This window comes from Biomphalaria glabrata, chromosome 8, assembly GCF_947242115.1.
Source record: "Biomphalaria glabrata chromosome 8, xgBioGlab47.1, whole genome shotgun sequence".
In the NCBI taxonomy this organism is placed as follows: Eukaryota; Metazoa; Mollusca; class Gastropoda; family Planorbidae; genus Biomphalaria; species Biomphalaria glabrata.
In genome coordinates this window covers 2,921,728-2,936,866 of record NC_074718.1, presented here as the reverse complement: position 1 = coordinate 2,936,866, position 15,139 = coordinate 2,921,728, and the positions used below count along the sequence as shown (strand labels likewise).

The following is a 15,139-nucleotide window of genomic DNA, read 5'->3' as shown; positions in this document are numbered from 1 at the left end:
TTGTAAATTTAAAGATATCCTTTATTTACATAAAAAAAAAGTTGACCAAGTCATTAACAAGTTGTTTTTTGTTTATTTTTCCAAAACACAATGATTCTAGTGAACAAATCTACAGTTATTTACCAAAAAGTATAAATGTATTTACCTCAAAACTAAAGAGCCATTTGAGTTTGATGCTCAGAATGTCAAGGGTTCTCAAAGAAAAACATCTTCACGGTGGACATAAATAACTCCGCTGTAATTTAATCCTGGCTTGAAACTTCCACTGTGGACAAGATTAAACCAAGTCCAGTGGACATGATAATCTAGACACTGGACATTTGCTCCACTACTTCCTGGACATGTACAATTTGTATAAGTAAACTTAGATATACGTTCACTCACCTTTAGTCTGTCCTTCCAGTGACCAACACTGACCTGTTTAGAACATCCATGAGGATGTGACACTATAAAGGTAAACTTGTGATTAGATCTAGAGTCTTTGTATTTGTCCCTGACTTTCCCCCAGACATTAAAAAAATGTTTCCACATTTCCATTAGTTTATTTCCTACATTTTTGTCACATGTCACACATTTCAACCTACACCTGTCATACTCAATGTTTACATCTGTAACACTGACCTTATTAACCCTGACCACTGGACTTTCATCTTTATCATAAAACAATCTCAAGGTCGTGTGGCTGGCCTCAATGTCATCAAAAACCACATGTGTGGCTGTGGTCACATAAAACTCCCACCACATATTGCTGGGTGAGTTTGAACCTTCACATTTTCTACACCAACACTTTGTGTAGTCAGTATGTCCAGGACCTCCATCTTGTAAGACTCCATCTTGAAACTTGTATACATACCTCACTCTTCCACTTCCTGTCCTCAAGTTTCTTCTCTCACTCTTGTTATAAAATGGATATGGTCGAGTTGTCTTTGGCCAAAACTCTGGTCTGTGTGGACTGGACATTTCAACACTCACTCTAACTGTCTTGTCAGCTGTAGCTTTGATGTAATCATACAAATCTTTGTCTTGAAGGTCTTCAGGTAAATGTTTCAAGGTGAATGTATCAACAGGTATAAACTGTCTATGACCTGGATTCTTCTCACAGCCAACAAGATATTTGTGTAGATCAGCTTCTCCACCTTCTGACTCCTGAGTTTCATGATCACCTGGAGAACAGGGAAATAAACTTGATCCAATGTTTAGAACACAATGTACACAATGTATCTATAAATAGATCAAGTCTATCTCATGTGTTGATCTCAACAATTTACACACTAAGAAATAAACTCAATAGTTACCAATTAGTGGACCTTCAACATCATCTGACTGGACTTTGGAATGGTCACTGGTAAAGTGATGAGAATCTGAAATGTAATATACAAAAAAATTCTCTATCAAAACATGTACAAACCAAAACGGTACCTGTATCTTGATTTTCATTACTAAGACTTGAACAAATTGCTAGATCAGTCTGAGCTAGACAAACTGACATCTATAGTTTAAATATAAGTCTTTTTTGCAACAAAATTTAAATTTAAACAAAATACTTCTAATATAGTCTATACATTCTAAAAGTTGAGCATAGATCTAAATTTGCAACAACTTGAAGTTGAAATTCTCTCAGTTATTGTGCTTAATTCTAGTGAAAACATTTGATGAATAAATGGCACCATAAAAATAGTTTTTAACTTAGGTATTGGTTCACTCTATTTTTATTCCATTGAGTCCACAGTTGTCATGAGGAAAACAAAGGTTTGTACTGCTCTGGAAATTCAAACAAAAATGCACATAAAGTCGCTTTTTTTTTCTTAATATATAAACAAATTTACATCAATAAATTATTATCATAAAAATCTAATTTTTATATTATTTTTTATTTCTAGAAAAAAAAAAAGATTATTGTTTAATGAATAGTTGAAAATTATTTTAACTAAGATTTATTTTACAATTAGACTGAATGAAATACATTATTGTAAATTTACATGGAATTAAAATTTTTGCTTCAGTAGTGAAACATTTTATATCGTAATGAAAAAATCCTCAAGCTTTTTGTAGCTATGTCTAGGTTTAAATTTAGAGTAGAGTTCAAATCGACTTTAAACCTTTTTTTTTTAGTACTAAATGAGAAATTCATAAGATAGAAAAAAAAATTTTAATAAGTGAAAAACATAATAAACTAGATATAGTAATAAAAGAAAATATTAAATAATTAAAAGTCAAATAACAATAAAATGTAAAGAAATATGAATTTTAAAAAATTAGATAAGTCTAGGATTCCACATTAACAATATTTACAATAAGACCAAAACTATCCCAATTTTAAAAATCTAGATATATTCTTGATCTAGATCTGGCAGCCTGGTACTGTGTGGTATGCATTTATAGTTGTCTCTCCCTAGAAACCATGGTCCTGGGTTTTTCTCCTGTCTACATTCCCATCCATCTTCCATGAAATTTTACAATAGGTTGAAAATTTTTCATCTACATTTTTTAGTGTACAATAATAGAATATGCATCCTCTGTTTGGGACCCCTCAACTCAAGAAAACACTAAGAAATTTAACTGGAACAGACACAAAATAGAGCAGTGAGATTCATAACAAACGAATATTCACATTTGACTAGAGTAACACCTTTAGTAAAATCACTAAATTTAGAAAGCCTTCAGGACAGAAGACTCAAAAGTAAAGTAGCAATTATACATAAAACGCTGAACCATAATCTTCAAATACAAAAACAAAATTTAATAAAATACTCTGAAAGACACAAAGATAAAGGCACATTCCTCGTCCCATATGATAGGACAAATTTGTACAAATACTCTTTCTTCCCTGTGCTATTAGAGCATGGAATGGGTTGCCTAAGCTAGCCAGGAAAACCAGTGACTTGGCAGAATTTAAGTCATTGGTTAATATGCATGACTAAATGCATGACGCGTAGGACGTAATCATCTTCTTTTGAAGTAACGTCTGTATTATATAAGATAAGAAGATAAGTTTTATTGTAGTATTGTCCTCAGAGTTAGTTACTACTTCTAGGACTATGATTGTACTTACTCAGTTGCATGAAGGAAAGACTGAATGCATTGTTTTGTATGTTATTTAGTTATTAAAGAGCTACATATCCCTTTGTTTATAAATACACAGGGTCTAAATGCAAACATAAATCATTATGCAAATTATGTGAACTGATTGTTTTGAGAACTTTGTATGACAGCCGTCATTAAAATTTTATATTTAAGTTCACAGCTTGATTGCTCATACTCACTGAAGCTTCTATATGTAGTGTATTTATGTTGTCCACATGTCGTATTGAAAAAAATACAGTTACATAGAGCCATTTTTGCGTAATATATGTCTAGGTGCTGCTTTGGCTTTGTTGAAATGGTTGTTAAAGACAAATGTCGGGGGCTCAGCTAGATAGACTACTAGGTGGTAATTAGGCCTACATACTGGGGAAATACTTTAGATTGGAATAATACTTTATAGTTATCTCTATGGTCTATTGCGTTGCAGGTAGGTGGAGTTGCCGTTTTCTAAGTCGCTGGTTTGTGCCTCCGGTAGGTGCTGTCTCTTATATTTGTTTCTTAAATTTGATTCACTATTTTTCTTACGTTAAAAATCTGGTCCCTGGTGCTGCCTTTATAAGTTTAACATGCAGGCTGTGGGATAGAAGGAAGACAGTTTTAGTTGTTTACTTTAAAAGAAATATAGGACATTTTTTTTCTGTCATGTGATTTTTGTAACTTTTTCTTTTCTGAATAACTGAATTAGTATGTCTCACCAGTGTACTGGTATGTTAAATACTAGATTTATTACTCTATCTGCTGTTACTTAAGCCCTAGTTTTTGTCGACAACTATACTGAGTCTAGTAAAAGTAATAAGTCTAGTAAATGTACTGACAAACTTGTTTGGATGTTATAAAAATAATGACCCATTTAGACGCCCTATAAGAAAAACAAACACTACTGAGGACATTCTGGTTTGTTTCTTTAAAACAAAAGGTTGCTGTTTTTGTTTCATATTTTTTACCATGAGTTACTTATTTGTTAGGTTTTTCTATTGCTAAATATAAAAAATTTATTTGCTTTGTTAGGCTAGACAACTTTCACTCAGTTAATACAAATAAATCTAGAGTAGAGATCTGGTAATTTGCAGTAATACCTCGACTGTCAGAGTAGACAGGAGTTCAATACTTATACAACATAGATCTTGCTTTTTACGTTGGACGATTTTTGTTAAGAGATAAGACTCTTCAAAATAAGCCAACAATGTCAGCCTCTATTGTTATAAATACTTTAATATTCATATAAAGAATGTAATCATAATATTTGAAACTCTATTTTTTTCCTATTTTCCAGTTCTCCTTTATTACATAACTTCCACTCAATACCCAAATTCAAATTAGTAGTCATTTGCAACATGCTGTGTTATGACCGTAACACCGCTCCCTACATCTAAGTCGTATGTGTATTTAGAGTTTATTTCTGAACTGATCGCTAAACTAAAAATAAACTTTCATCTAATGCATCATGTCAGCACATTTGTAAAAAAAATATTCATGTTGATATAAGAGCATTGCTTGGAGATGTGCCTAGATTTATAAAAAGATAAGCCTAAATAAAAGAAATAAAATTAGTTTCAGGAACAAATGACATGCTTTTTTTCCCATGCTTGACGTTTTATTGACCATCCAAAGTCCTAAACATTAGTTTATTAAAAAATCTACTTACTTTTTTCTATTTTGAGTATTTTCGTGTCTTTTCTTATAGTCTGAGTATTTTTCTTGTAGGACATTTTAGTCGTATGTCACAAATAATAAATAATAATAACAAATACTGAGTTAAACATTACTATTGGACAAATTTAGTTTTCTCTTTACCACATGATTGGCGTTATACTTCTAACTTTATACTTTATACACACACATGCAATTATAAACACACACAGTGACACAAGCAATTGTAAACTAACGCACTCTAAATTTACATAAGTTGTAACGAAACAAAGTTTACAATGTTTAAGTCAGGGGCCACGGTGGCTAAGTGGTTATGTGCTTTTAATGGGTTCCTGACTTAAGTTGGGGAAAGTAAACGTGGCTGGTCGTTGTGCTGGCCACAAGACACCCTGCTCGTTAGCCGTTGGCCAAAGAAAAAGATAGACATCATGATCATGTCACGACATGAGAACTAGACAAGATCTAATCTAGATCTATTATATTCTATACTATAGTTTCTATAGAACTTTAGATTTTACTTATTTAACTTATAACTTATTCATTGTAAAAAAAATCAATTTTGCTCAGAAAGTTTTAGATCTATTCTAGACATCTACTTTGACTTTTGATCTAGAATATAATAATGATAATCTAGATCTAGCTAGAATCTACATTCTAGTATTTCTAGACCTAGAATCTAGCCTAGATGTATATCAATACATCCAATAATCAGTTCCAAGATTCTCTGTTCGACAATTTCCGCTCTGTTCTATCTATTTTATACTTAAATAATTGTTTGACTTACTTTAAGGTAGATATAGATCTAACAATCTCTGTATGTTTCTACTGGTAACTTCTTGAAGTCTATTTATAGATACACGGAAACTCATTCAAGAAATTTCCGATTTTTCTTTTATATTAACGAAAGTTTCCTCAACTGTGGAGCGCCCTCTAGGAGAGAGAGTTATATGTGAACAAGTGGAGCTGTATTCAAATTAATATCCATTGTCTTATAAATAACAGATAGATCTATTACCAGTGGCGTCACTTGAGGGGGGGGGGGATTATTGCACCGGCTGACTCTCACCAGGGTCTGACATATCATCATGCAGAGAAAAAATTTAAACCATATAATTGCGCTGAAACATTGAAATTATATAATAGAGGTGAAACATTCAAACCGTATAATAAAGGTGAAATATTGTAATTGTTTAGTTTTGGTGAAACATTTAATTTAATTTCTATAGAGCTGTCAACAAACGTAATGTAGGTTTAAGACGCTTTGATAACATGTTTATACGACAGTTGAAAAGACAAAAGAATGAAAATAAAAAGTATTTAAAGTATTGTTACTGTCTCGCTTGACATTATATAGTTCGTCCATCGTGGTTCGATGATGACCATATTGTCATCCAGGGGGCTGAGGGCTTTGCACTGGGGTTCTATGCCTCCTCGTGTGGCTGGTGAGACCTATGTGAGCTCGGAATGTTCGGCCGCACACTGGGCAGGTTATTCCAGCTGTGTCGTTTGCCTTGCTTTTCTTCTCTGGCGTTTTTCTTCTGCCAGCGTTGTTCTTTTTTCCTCAGCAACCCGTGCGCCAGTTTTCACAGCGCGACGCCATGATGCTCTGTCATGTGCCTCTGTCTCCAAGGTGCCTGGGTCTATGCTGAACGCCTTCAGAGAAGCTTTGAGGGTGTCCCTGAAGCGCTTTCTTTGACCACCTTGCGAACGCTTTCCTTCTCTTAGTTGGCCATACAAGAGTCGTTTAGGATGCGGTGGTCTTCCATTATGCAGACGTGTCCTGCCCATCGCAGCTGGGACTGCATCAGGATTGTGTGGATGCTTTGCAGACACGCTCTTCGAAGGACTACAGTATCAGGTATTTTGTCTTGCCATTTGACATTCAGTATTTTTCTCAGACATGTCACGTGGAAGTGGTTCAGTTTCTTTGCATGTTTTCTGCACACTGTCCATGTTTCTGAGGCATAGAGCAATGTGGGGAGGATGACGGCTTGACATATTAAATGTCATTTGTTCACCTCGGGTCAAGAGGGTTAAAAGCACGAGAAACCTCTGACATAGAAAGAGGAAGCAAACAGTCGTCTTTGGGACTTGAGACAGTAGGCTACACATATTTTTAGTAGTTGCTTTCTGTACTTAGAGCTGGATACATGCTATTGAAGTTGATTTGTTACCCGCTGTGATGAGGACGTGATTTAGTAGTGAGATTCTATTCTAGAGAAGTAGTGATATTTTGTGCCCGCGGATGTATTTGTACTGTACTCTCTCTGTTATACAGCTACTATGAAAGACAACTTGCCATTTCTTATCTAACCAGTGACTTGGAACTGAATGCCTGAATTTGCAATGCATTATTGCCCTTTAATAGACGTTATTTGTCATCTAAAATCGGACTCAAGTCAGTGTGTACTATTTGTGTCTGTTACGTGTTAAGTGTAGCTCCAGGACACACGAACCCAGCATTCTACATCTTGAAGACCAGCAACACACACCACATAATTACATTTGGTGACCAGTGTTTGTGTAATATTTAGGCCTGTATCTGCCACACATGATATTTACAAGTGGTAAATCATCTTTTTATAGAAAAAAAAAAGACGGACTTACTGACAAAATCATTTAAGATATAGAAGTATAGAAATACAAAGAAAGCAAAATGAACGATAGGAAATAGCAATAGGACTTATTCCTTGATTTTCTCTTAAGAATAAATATAAGTAATACAGAGATGATTGAGAGGGATTGAGAGATTGATTGAGAGTGAGACAGAGATGATTGAGAGGGATTGAGAGATTGATTGAGAGTGAGACAGAGATGATTGAGAGGGATTGAGAGATTGATTGAGAGTGAGACAGAGATGATTGAGAGGGATTGAGAGATTGATTGAGAGTGAGACAGAGATGATTGAGAGGGATTGAGAGATTGATTGAGAAGGATTGAGAGATTGATTGAGAGTGAGACAGAGATGATTGAGAGGGATTGAGAGATTGATTGAGAGTGAGACAGAGATGATTGAGAGGGATTGAGAGATTGATTGAGAGGGATTGAGAGATTGATTGAGAGCGAGACAGAGATGATTGAGAGGGATTGAGAGATTGATTGAGAGTGAGACAGAGATGATTGAGAGGGATTGAGAGATTGATTGAGAGGGATTGAGAGATTGATTGAGAGTGAGACAGAGATGATTGAGAGGGATTGAGAGATTGATTGCGAGTGAGACGGACATGATTGAAAGGGATTGAGAGATTGATTGAGAGTGAGACAGAGATGATTGAGAGGGATTGAGATTGATTGAAAGTGAGACAGAGATGATTGAGAGGGATTGAGAGATTGATTGAGAGTGAGACAGAGATGATTGAGAGGGATTGAGAGATTGATTGAGAGTGAGACAGAGATGATTGAGAGGGATTGAGAGATTGATTGAGAGTGAGACAGAGATGATTGAGAGGGATTGAGAGATTGATTGAGAGGGATTGAGAGATTGATTGAGAGTGAGACAGAGATGACTGAGAGGGATTGAGAGATTGATTGCGAGTGAGACGGACATGATTGAAAGGGATTGAGAGATTGATTGAGAGTGAGACAGATGATTGAGAGGGATTGAGATTGATTGAGAGTGAGACAGAGATGATTGAGAGGGATTGAGAGATTGATTGAGAGTGAGACAGAGATGATTGAGAGGGATTGAGAGATTGATTGAGAGTGAGACAGAGATGATTGAGAGGGATTGAGAGATTGATTGAGAGTGAGACAGAGATGATTGAGAGGGATCGAGAGATTGATTGAGAGGGATTGAGAGATTGATTGAGAGTGAGACAGAGATGATTGAGAGGGATTGAGAGATTGATTGAGAGTGAGACAGAGATGATTGAGAGGGATTGAGATTGATTGAGAGTGAGACAGAGATGATTGAGAGGGATTGAGATTGATTGAGAGTGAGAGAGATGACTGAGAGGGATTGAGAGATTGATTGAGAGTGAGACAGAGATTATTGAGAGGGATTGAGAGATTGATTGAGAGTGAGACAGAGATGATTGAGAGGGATTGAGAGATTGATTGAGAGTGAGACAGAGATGATTGAGAGAGAGTAAGGAATGTGAGGGACACATATATATTATTTTGTTGACATTTTAAAAATATTTTTTTCCCACAGAGATCAAAGTTTTTTTTTTTAAAGTAAGTTTTACATTTTAAACTTTTTTGCCACGAATAAAACTGCTTGATATAGGCCTACAGCGAATTCCAGGTATCTTGTTACCTTTACTAATAATAGATCTAAATAATAGACATATATATTATTATATATATAATTAGACAAAATTATCTTTTTTGATGTTATGGTAGAGCAGATCACTGGCGGATCCAGAACTTTGGAGTGGGGGGGGGGGCGATTTTTTTCCAAACCCTAACCCTAACGCCCAGTAAACCCTAACCCTATGCAAAACGTGCGTACAGCATATATATATATATATATATATATATATATATATATATATATATATATATATATATATATATATATATATATATATGAGAATAAAATAAGACTGTTTCTCAATCTTCGGCGAAAAAAAAAGAAAAAAAAAACAGTCTTTCTCTTGCAAACTTGGGGGTCTGGGAGAGCGCTGTAAGCTTCTTCAGTGGGGTTCGGGGCTTCGCCCCGACGCCAAAAGCGTTTTCTTGCATTTTTCACGGCTGAAACGCATTCTCCTGACATCTTGCATTTTTCACTGCAGAAACGCATTCTTCTGACATCTACAGCTCATTATTTAACAGTTCGCCCCGACGCCAAAAGCGTTTTCTTGCATTTTTCACTGCAGAAACGCATTCTCCTGACATCTACTGCTCATTACTTATTAGTGGTGTTCGGGGCGAAGCCCCGACGCCAAAAGCGTTTTCTTGCATTTTTCACTGCAGAAACGCATTCTTCTGACAACTACAGCTCATTATTTATCAGTGGGGTTCGGGGCAAAGCCCCGACGCCAAAAGCGTTTTCTTGCATTTTTCACTGCAGAAACGCATTCTTCTGACATCTACAGCTCATTATTTATCAGTGGGGTTCGGGGCAAAGCCCCGACGCCAAAAGCGTTTTCTTGCATTTTTCACGGCTGAAACGCATTCTCCTGACATCTACAGCTCATTTTTTATTAGTTGTGTTCGGGGCGAAGCCCCTACGCCAAAACCGTTTTCTTGCATTTCTCACTGCAGAAACACATTCTCGTGCCCTACAGCTCATTATTCATTCTATTATAAAGTGCCTTTTGAATAATGAGAAAAATATTCTAATTTGAATTTATAGTCCCTTAATACATTGCTAATAAAACCGATTTGTTCTTTGAAAAGATTAGATACCCCACATATTTAGATTAAGGTTTTGAGGATCGCCGCCGAAAAAAAAATATTCGATTAATAATATTCAATAAAATTCTAGCCTACATTGTGAGTTATAGTCCTAAATTTATTTAACTAGAAAAATATGAGATAGAGTAAAGGTTTGAAAAAGTCGACTAGGAAAAGATTATCTGGCTTTTGAACTCATCTCAACCGTGACTTATATTGAAAATTTCGTTTGAATTATAACTTTTCCAAAGCAAAGTCTTTCTTAAAATAGTTATGATACATTCGTCAAATTACACAAACTCTGTCTGGAAAGGGCAAAGGCGGTAAAATGAAAACGATTAATTCTCGCTCCTTTTTATAATTTCTGCTATTGATTGCATTTTGCATTAAAGAATAGGGGTTGGGCGACTCGGTATCAGAATTTACTTTATAGCATATATAAATTATATTAGTGACAGATTTTTTTAATTTTGTAATTTCTTACTATAATACAAAAAGAAAAAGTATTGGTTTGTTTGATGGGGGGAAGGGGATTGCAAGTATCGCACTTCCACCTGTTTATATTATATAGATATTCGACTAATTTTGTTCACATACTATGATTTCTCCATAAAAGTAGGACCGCCCCCCACTCAAAGGGTTTAGATGGGAAGGGCAGTAAAGGTTTTCGCTCTTCCCCTTCCAATCGGCCAACAGGTGAACGAAATTATACAAAGACCGGTTAAAATACCAATAACAAGTTTTAATCATATAGATATTTAATTGATTCTGTTAGCAAGCTGTGATTTCTACAAATAATTAGGACCGCCACCCCCACTCGAAAGTTTATGGTGGGGGGCGGATTGATGCCATCGCCCCCTCCCGACCCTACCAAATCGGCCAAAATACTAGAAAGGGGGTGGCGAAATAATCTAAAAATAGGTTGAAATATAAATAATTAGTATATATTATTAACATAAGTAATAAATTCGCATACAAATTGTGTGAATTCTTTACTATAATTCGTCCGCCCCCCCCCTTAGGGGGGGGGGGGTCGGCCGAGTTGGGGGGGGCGATCGCCCCTACCGCCCCCCCCCCTGGATCTGCCAGTGGAGCAGATTACCATTTATAAAAAAAATTAAAATAAAATAGTTTTTTTTTAAGCATGTTCTTTATGAGAATCTGAACCCAGTACATTATACTCTATAAGCCAGTATTTAATGTAAATGCCTCTCAGCTGTTATGTATATGTGATATCGAAGCTATATAAACCCACTAAAAATTAAATTCCCTTTTCCAGCACTATTTTACAAACATTTCTTGGAAATGTTGAAATGTATATACATTTCTACATAATATATAATTTTAAACATTATTAGTAAAAGAAAAGTTTTTTTTTTTTGCGGTTGACTTTTAATTAAAATAGTATTATATGTGTTCTACAAATTATATAAATTAGAAAAAGGTAAAATTTTTTTCATCAGCCTTTGTTAAATGACCTTTCCGTATTTTAATTTAGTTTTCCTTCTCCTAGGTGGGTAGCCAGCCATAGTTAACGAGCCCCTCCTGCCCGAAGCTTACTGGTTAAGGAGCCACTTACTCGCCTTTGCCCCCTTCTCCTGTTAGTGGTAACAGTTCCGCCGGACTCAATATCTGAGCCACACGTGAAGGCCAGGAGTTGGACTGGTTGTCAGAAGCTATTTGAGACGCATGCCTATAGGAAGCATTTTATAGGTAGTGGAGTGCTTACATCCATTACCACTTCCGGCAATGACAACCTTGCGGAACCATAAATCCACATATACATCCTCATTTCTCATTTCAATCTTCAATCTTTTTACCAGACAGACAATACTCAATATTTGAGCCTCTTGAGTCGCACTGTAAGACCATGGGATGGGCTGGTTGTAGGAGTCTATTTGAGACGCATACCACTTTAAACATTTTATCGATAGTTTGTGTTTACATTTATCATTTTAAGTCTTAAATATATAATAACATTTATAAAGCTTTAAGATATTGTTGTAACTCTAGGTTAGGCACTCAACGTAAAGGCAGACAACTCAACACAGTTTAACAGGAACTAAAGACAGGTGTTTATTCACTAGGACAAACACATAACATCCTTCAACTTCCTCAGAGTCTTGCTACTAATTTACCAGTCCTTTAGACAGCAACCCGAATGTGGACCAACGACAGCCTTCCCCGCTTCGCTCCAGGTCCCTACTACAACCTTCAGGCAGCACAAAAATTGGCCTCTTAGTTTCCCAAACATTTAGACTCTTTACAATCCCTGATGCACTGTTCTTCTCTCCATTCTAGCTGTTAATTATGATCTAGGTTCACAGTCAGCAATAAACAAACAACAACCGTTAGTGTCATTGCGGAGAATGATACTTTATTATATTGAACGCGTGCACCTTTGCGCACCATATCAACATCCCCTTTTCTTTAAAAAAAAAAAAAAAAAAAACCATTTCGGGGAGTATCATAGAAAAAAATACCACAACATAAACAACTAAACATAACATACACATATACGCTTCAATGAATATGAAACATATCACATTTAAAAATCAACATTCAATAAGTTCATTAAGACACATAGTCATTGAATCTTGTCGGTTTCTTCAACTGATCCCTTGGTCTCAGGGAATGATGAGTTGGTGAGTGGCGAATGTGTTGATCATGAGTTCTATTGTCCTGTATATTGTCATCAGTATCGGGGAATATATCTTCTTCTGTTTCTCTGTTCGGGTTGATATGCACTCTGTTTCTTTGTACACTACCACTATAATATCATCAACGTAATTGAAACAGCCTTTCAGTCCTTCTAGAGCTAGATTTAATCTTCTCTGAAAAATTTCTGAACTCACTTTCAGACCAAATGGTAATCGTTTCCATTTGTATCTACCAAAAGGGGTTATCATTGCTGTCAAATTAGATGACGCTGTGTCTAGTCTGAAATGCCAGAAAGCTTCTTGCACATCCAATTTGCTGAATATTTTGGCATCGTTCAAATCTGCCAATATGTCATCTAAAGTAGCAAGATTATAGAATTCCCTTAGTAAAACTTTATTCAGGGCTTGTGGATCTATGCAGATCCTAATTTTTCCATTAGCTTTTTCCACAATTGCCATCTGACTCACCCACTCTGTAGGCTCTATCACTGGTTCTATGATTCCTCTCTGCACTAGGGTCTTTAACTCCTCCTTCACTCTTTCTTGTAAAGCAATAGGGATCTTTCTACACGGCATAACCTTGGGCTTAATGCTGCTATCAATCTTTAAAGACACTTCTCCTAAGTCACCCAAATCACCAGTAAACTTTGGACTACAGTCTTCTTCTTGGTTATTCACTACTGATGCTATGAACCTATCTTTATTGACTTTGATTAACTTCATTCTTGTTAAAGTTTCATGACCTAGAAGGCATGCTAGATTATTTGGTACAACTATATATTCCACCTCAAATGTTTCGTTAGTTTTCTCATTTCTCGTCGTTAGAGTGGCTTTCCCTATGGGTCTCATTTCAGTCTTATTCCACATTAGTAATCTTTGCGTTGCCTTTTCTATCTGATTCTTATTTACGTATTTTTCCTGGATGGTATTTACATCAGCTCCACTATCCATTTGAAACCTTACACGGTGACCATTTACTGTCATAACTGCTGTCATCCTTTTCGTTTTGTGGTTCTCCAAAGACATCACCCATTCATTTTTTACCATCATGACATCATCTCTTGTGTCCGACTGCAGCTGTCTTTCATCGTTAGACATATCATCTGACACCTGCTGAACTTTCTTTTTGCACATCACAGCAAAATGATGTCTCCCCTTGCATGCTAGGCACATTTTACCCCATGCAGGGCACTTTTCCTTAATGTATTCGTGAATCCTTCCACAATACCTGCATTTACCTTTCTGAATGTTTGTTCTTGAGGGTGTTGATACTTTCTCAATGATTGGAGGGTCGGCTTGTATTTGTCTCAACTGTTTGTTGGCGGTCTCGTATGCTCTGCAAATGTCTCTGCACCTTTCCAATGTGAGACTACTATCTTGTAACAATTTCATTTTGAGGCATTCATGTCTAATACCAAGAACTACTCTGTCTCTAATCAAGCTATCTTCCAGGCGTTCAAAACTACACGTTTTTGCAAGTCTTCTCAAATTTGTTATGTACTTTTCAATGTCCTCGCCTTCTTGCTGTTCACGAGTATTGAAAACATAGCGCTCATAAGTTTCATTCGTTTTTCCAATGCAAAAACTTTCAAATTTGTTCACTATTTCTTCCATCTTTTTTTTCCCTTCTCAATTTCAAGACCTTCATATATGTCCATCGCTTTTGTCCCTATAATTGTTAGAAAGGTGGCCACTCTGACCTCCTCTGATTCTTCCGACAATTTAGTGGCTAACTCATAGTTTCGCCAGCTCCGGTGAAACTTTTGCCAATTAGCGTCCATGTTTCCTTCTACCTCGAGCGGCTCGGGTACAGGAAGGAAATTTCTAGCTGCCATTGCACGGCGTAGCCTTGAATTGTTGCCTATTTATTATTGCAAACAATAAACCTTTATATACTGATTAGTGTTTACCTTTGATCATTAATACACCGCTGCCACCATGTTAATTATGATCTAGGTTCACAGTCAGCAATAAACAAACAACAACCATTAGTGTCATGGCGGAGAATGATACTTTATTATATTGAACGCGTGCACCTTTGGGCACCATATCAACACTAGCGTCTTCCTGTTTACGTTCACTAGTGCGCTAGTGCGCACCTCAAGCACTGGTGCAAGGCAGGGTTACAACAATATGTTTCATTTACTGTTGTCGCATTGCTACTAATGTTATGCTGATTTGCGTAACAAAAGAATTATGTTTCATGAAATCTGTGACTTTGTCTTTTATTTCATTACGATTTGTTACAAGATGACGCTTCAGTTGAACTGATGGTGGTCTGCTTCCCTTACATAATTTTTTTATGAGCCGTCGGGCTAACATTGTTACAGATTTGAACCTATCTCTCGATAGCACATCTAAACAGTGATATCAAAACGTAAACAAACACACTTGACCGGTACAAG

General features: G+C 36.2%; 1 protein-coding gene across 6 annotated transcripts; it reads right to left on the bottom strand.

Annotated features, from left to right (window-relative positions):
* On the bottom strand, positions 1 to 5,564 carry LOC106051923 (uncharacterized). Of its 6 annotated transcripts, none has more exons than XM_056038784.1 (4): positions 5,519 to 5,564; positions 3,264 to 3,657; positions 1,296 to 1,361; positions 1 to 1,163 (listed from the first exon to the last, which is right to left on the bottom strand). In XM_056038784.1, exons 2-4 carry the CDS (start codon positions 3,334 to 3,336, stop codon positions 196 to 198), a joined length of 1,107 nt encoding a protein of 368 aa, XP_055894759.1. In that variant the 5' UTR covers positions 3,337 to 3,657; positions 5,519 to 5,564; the 3' UTR covers positions 1 to 195. The 6 variants fall into 6 exon arrangements, with proteins under 6 accessions (XP_055894759.1, XP_055894755.1, XP_055894757.1 ...); XM_056038780.1 differs by having other exon boundaries at positions 1,296 to 1,761; positions 5,519 to 5,563; XM_056038782.1 differs by having other exon boundaries at positions 1,296 to 1,761; positions 3,449 to 3,657; positions 5,519 to 5,563.
* Between the last annotated feature and the right edge of the window lie 9,575 nt (positions 5,565 to 15,139).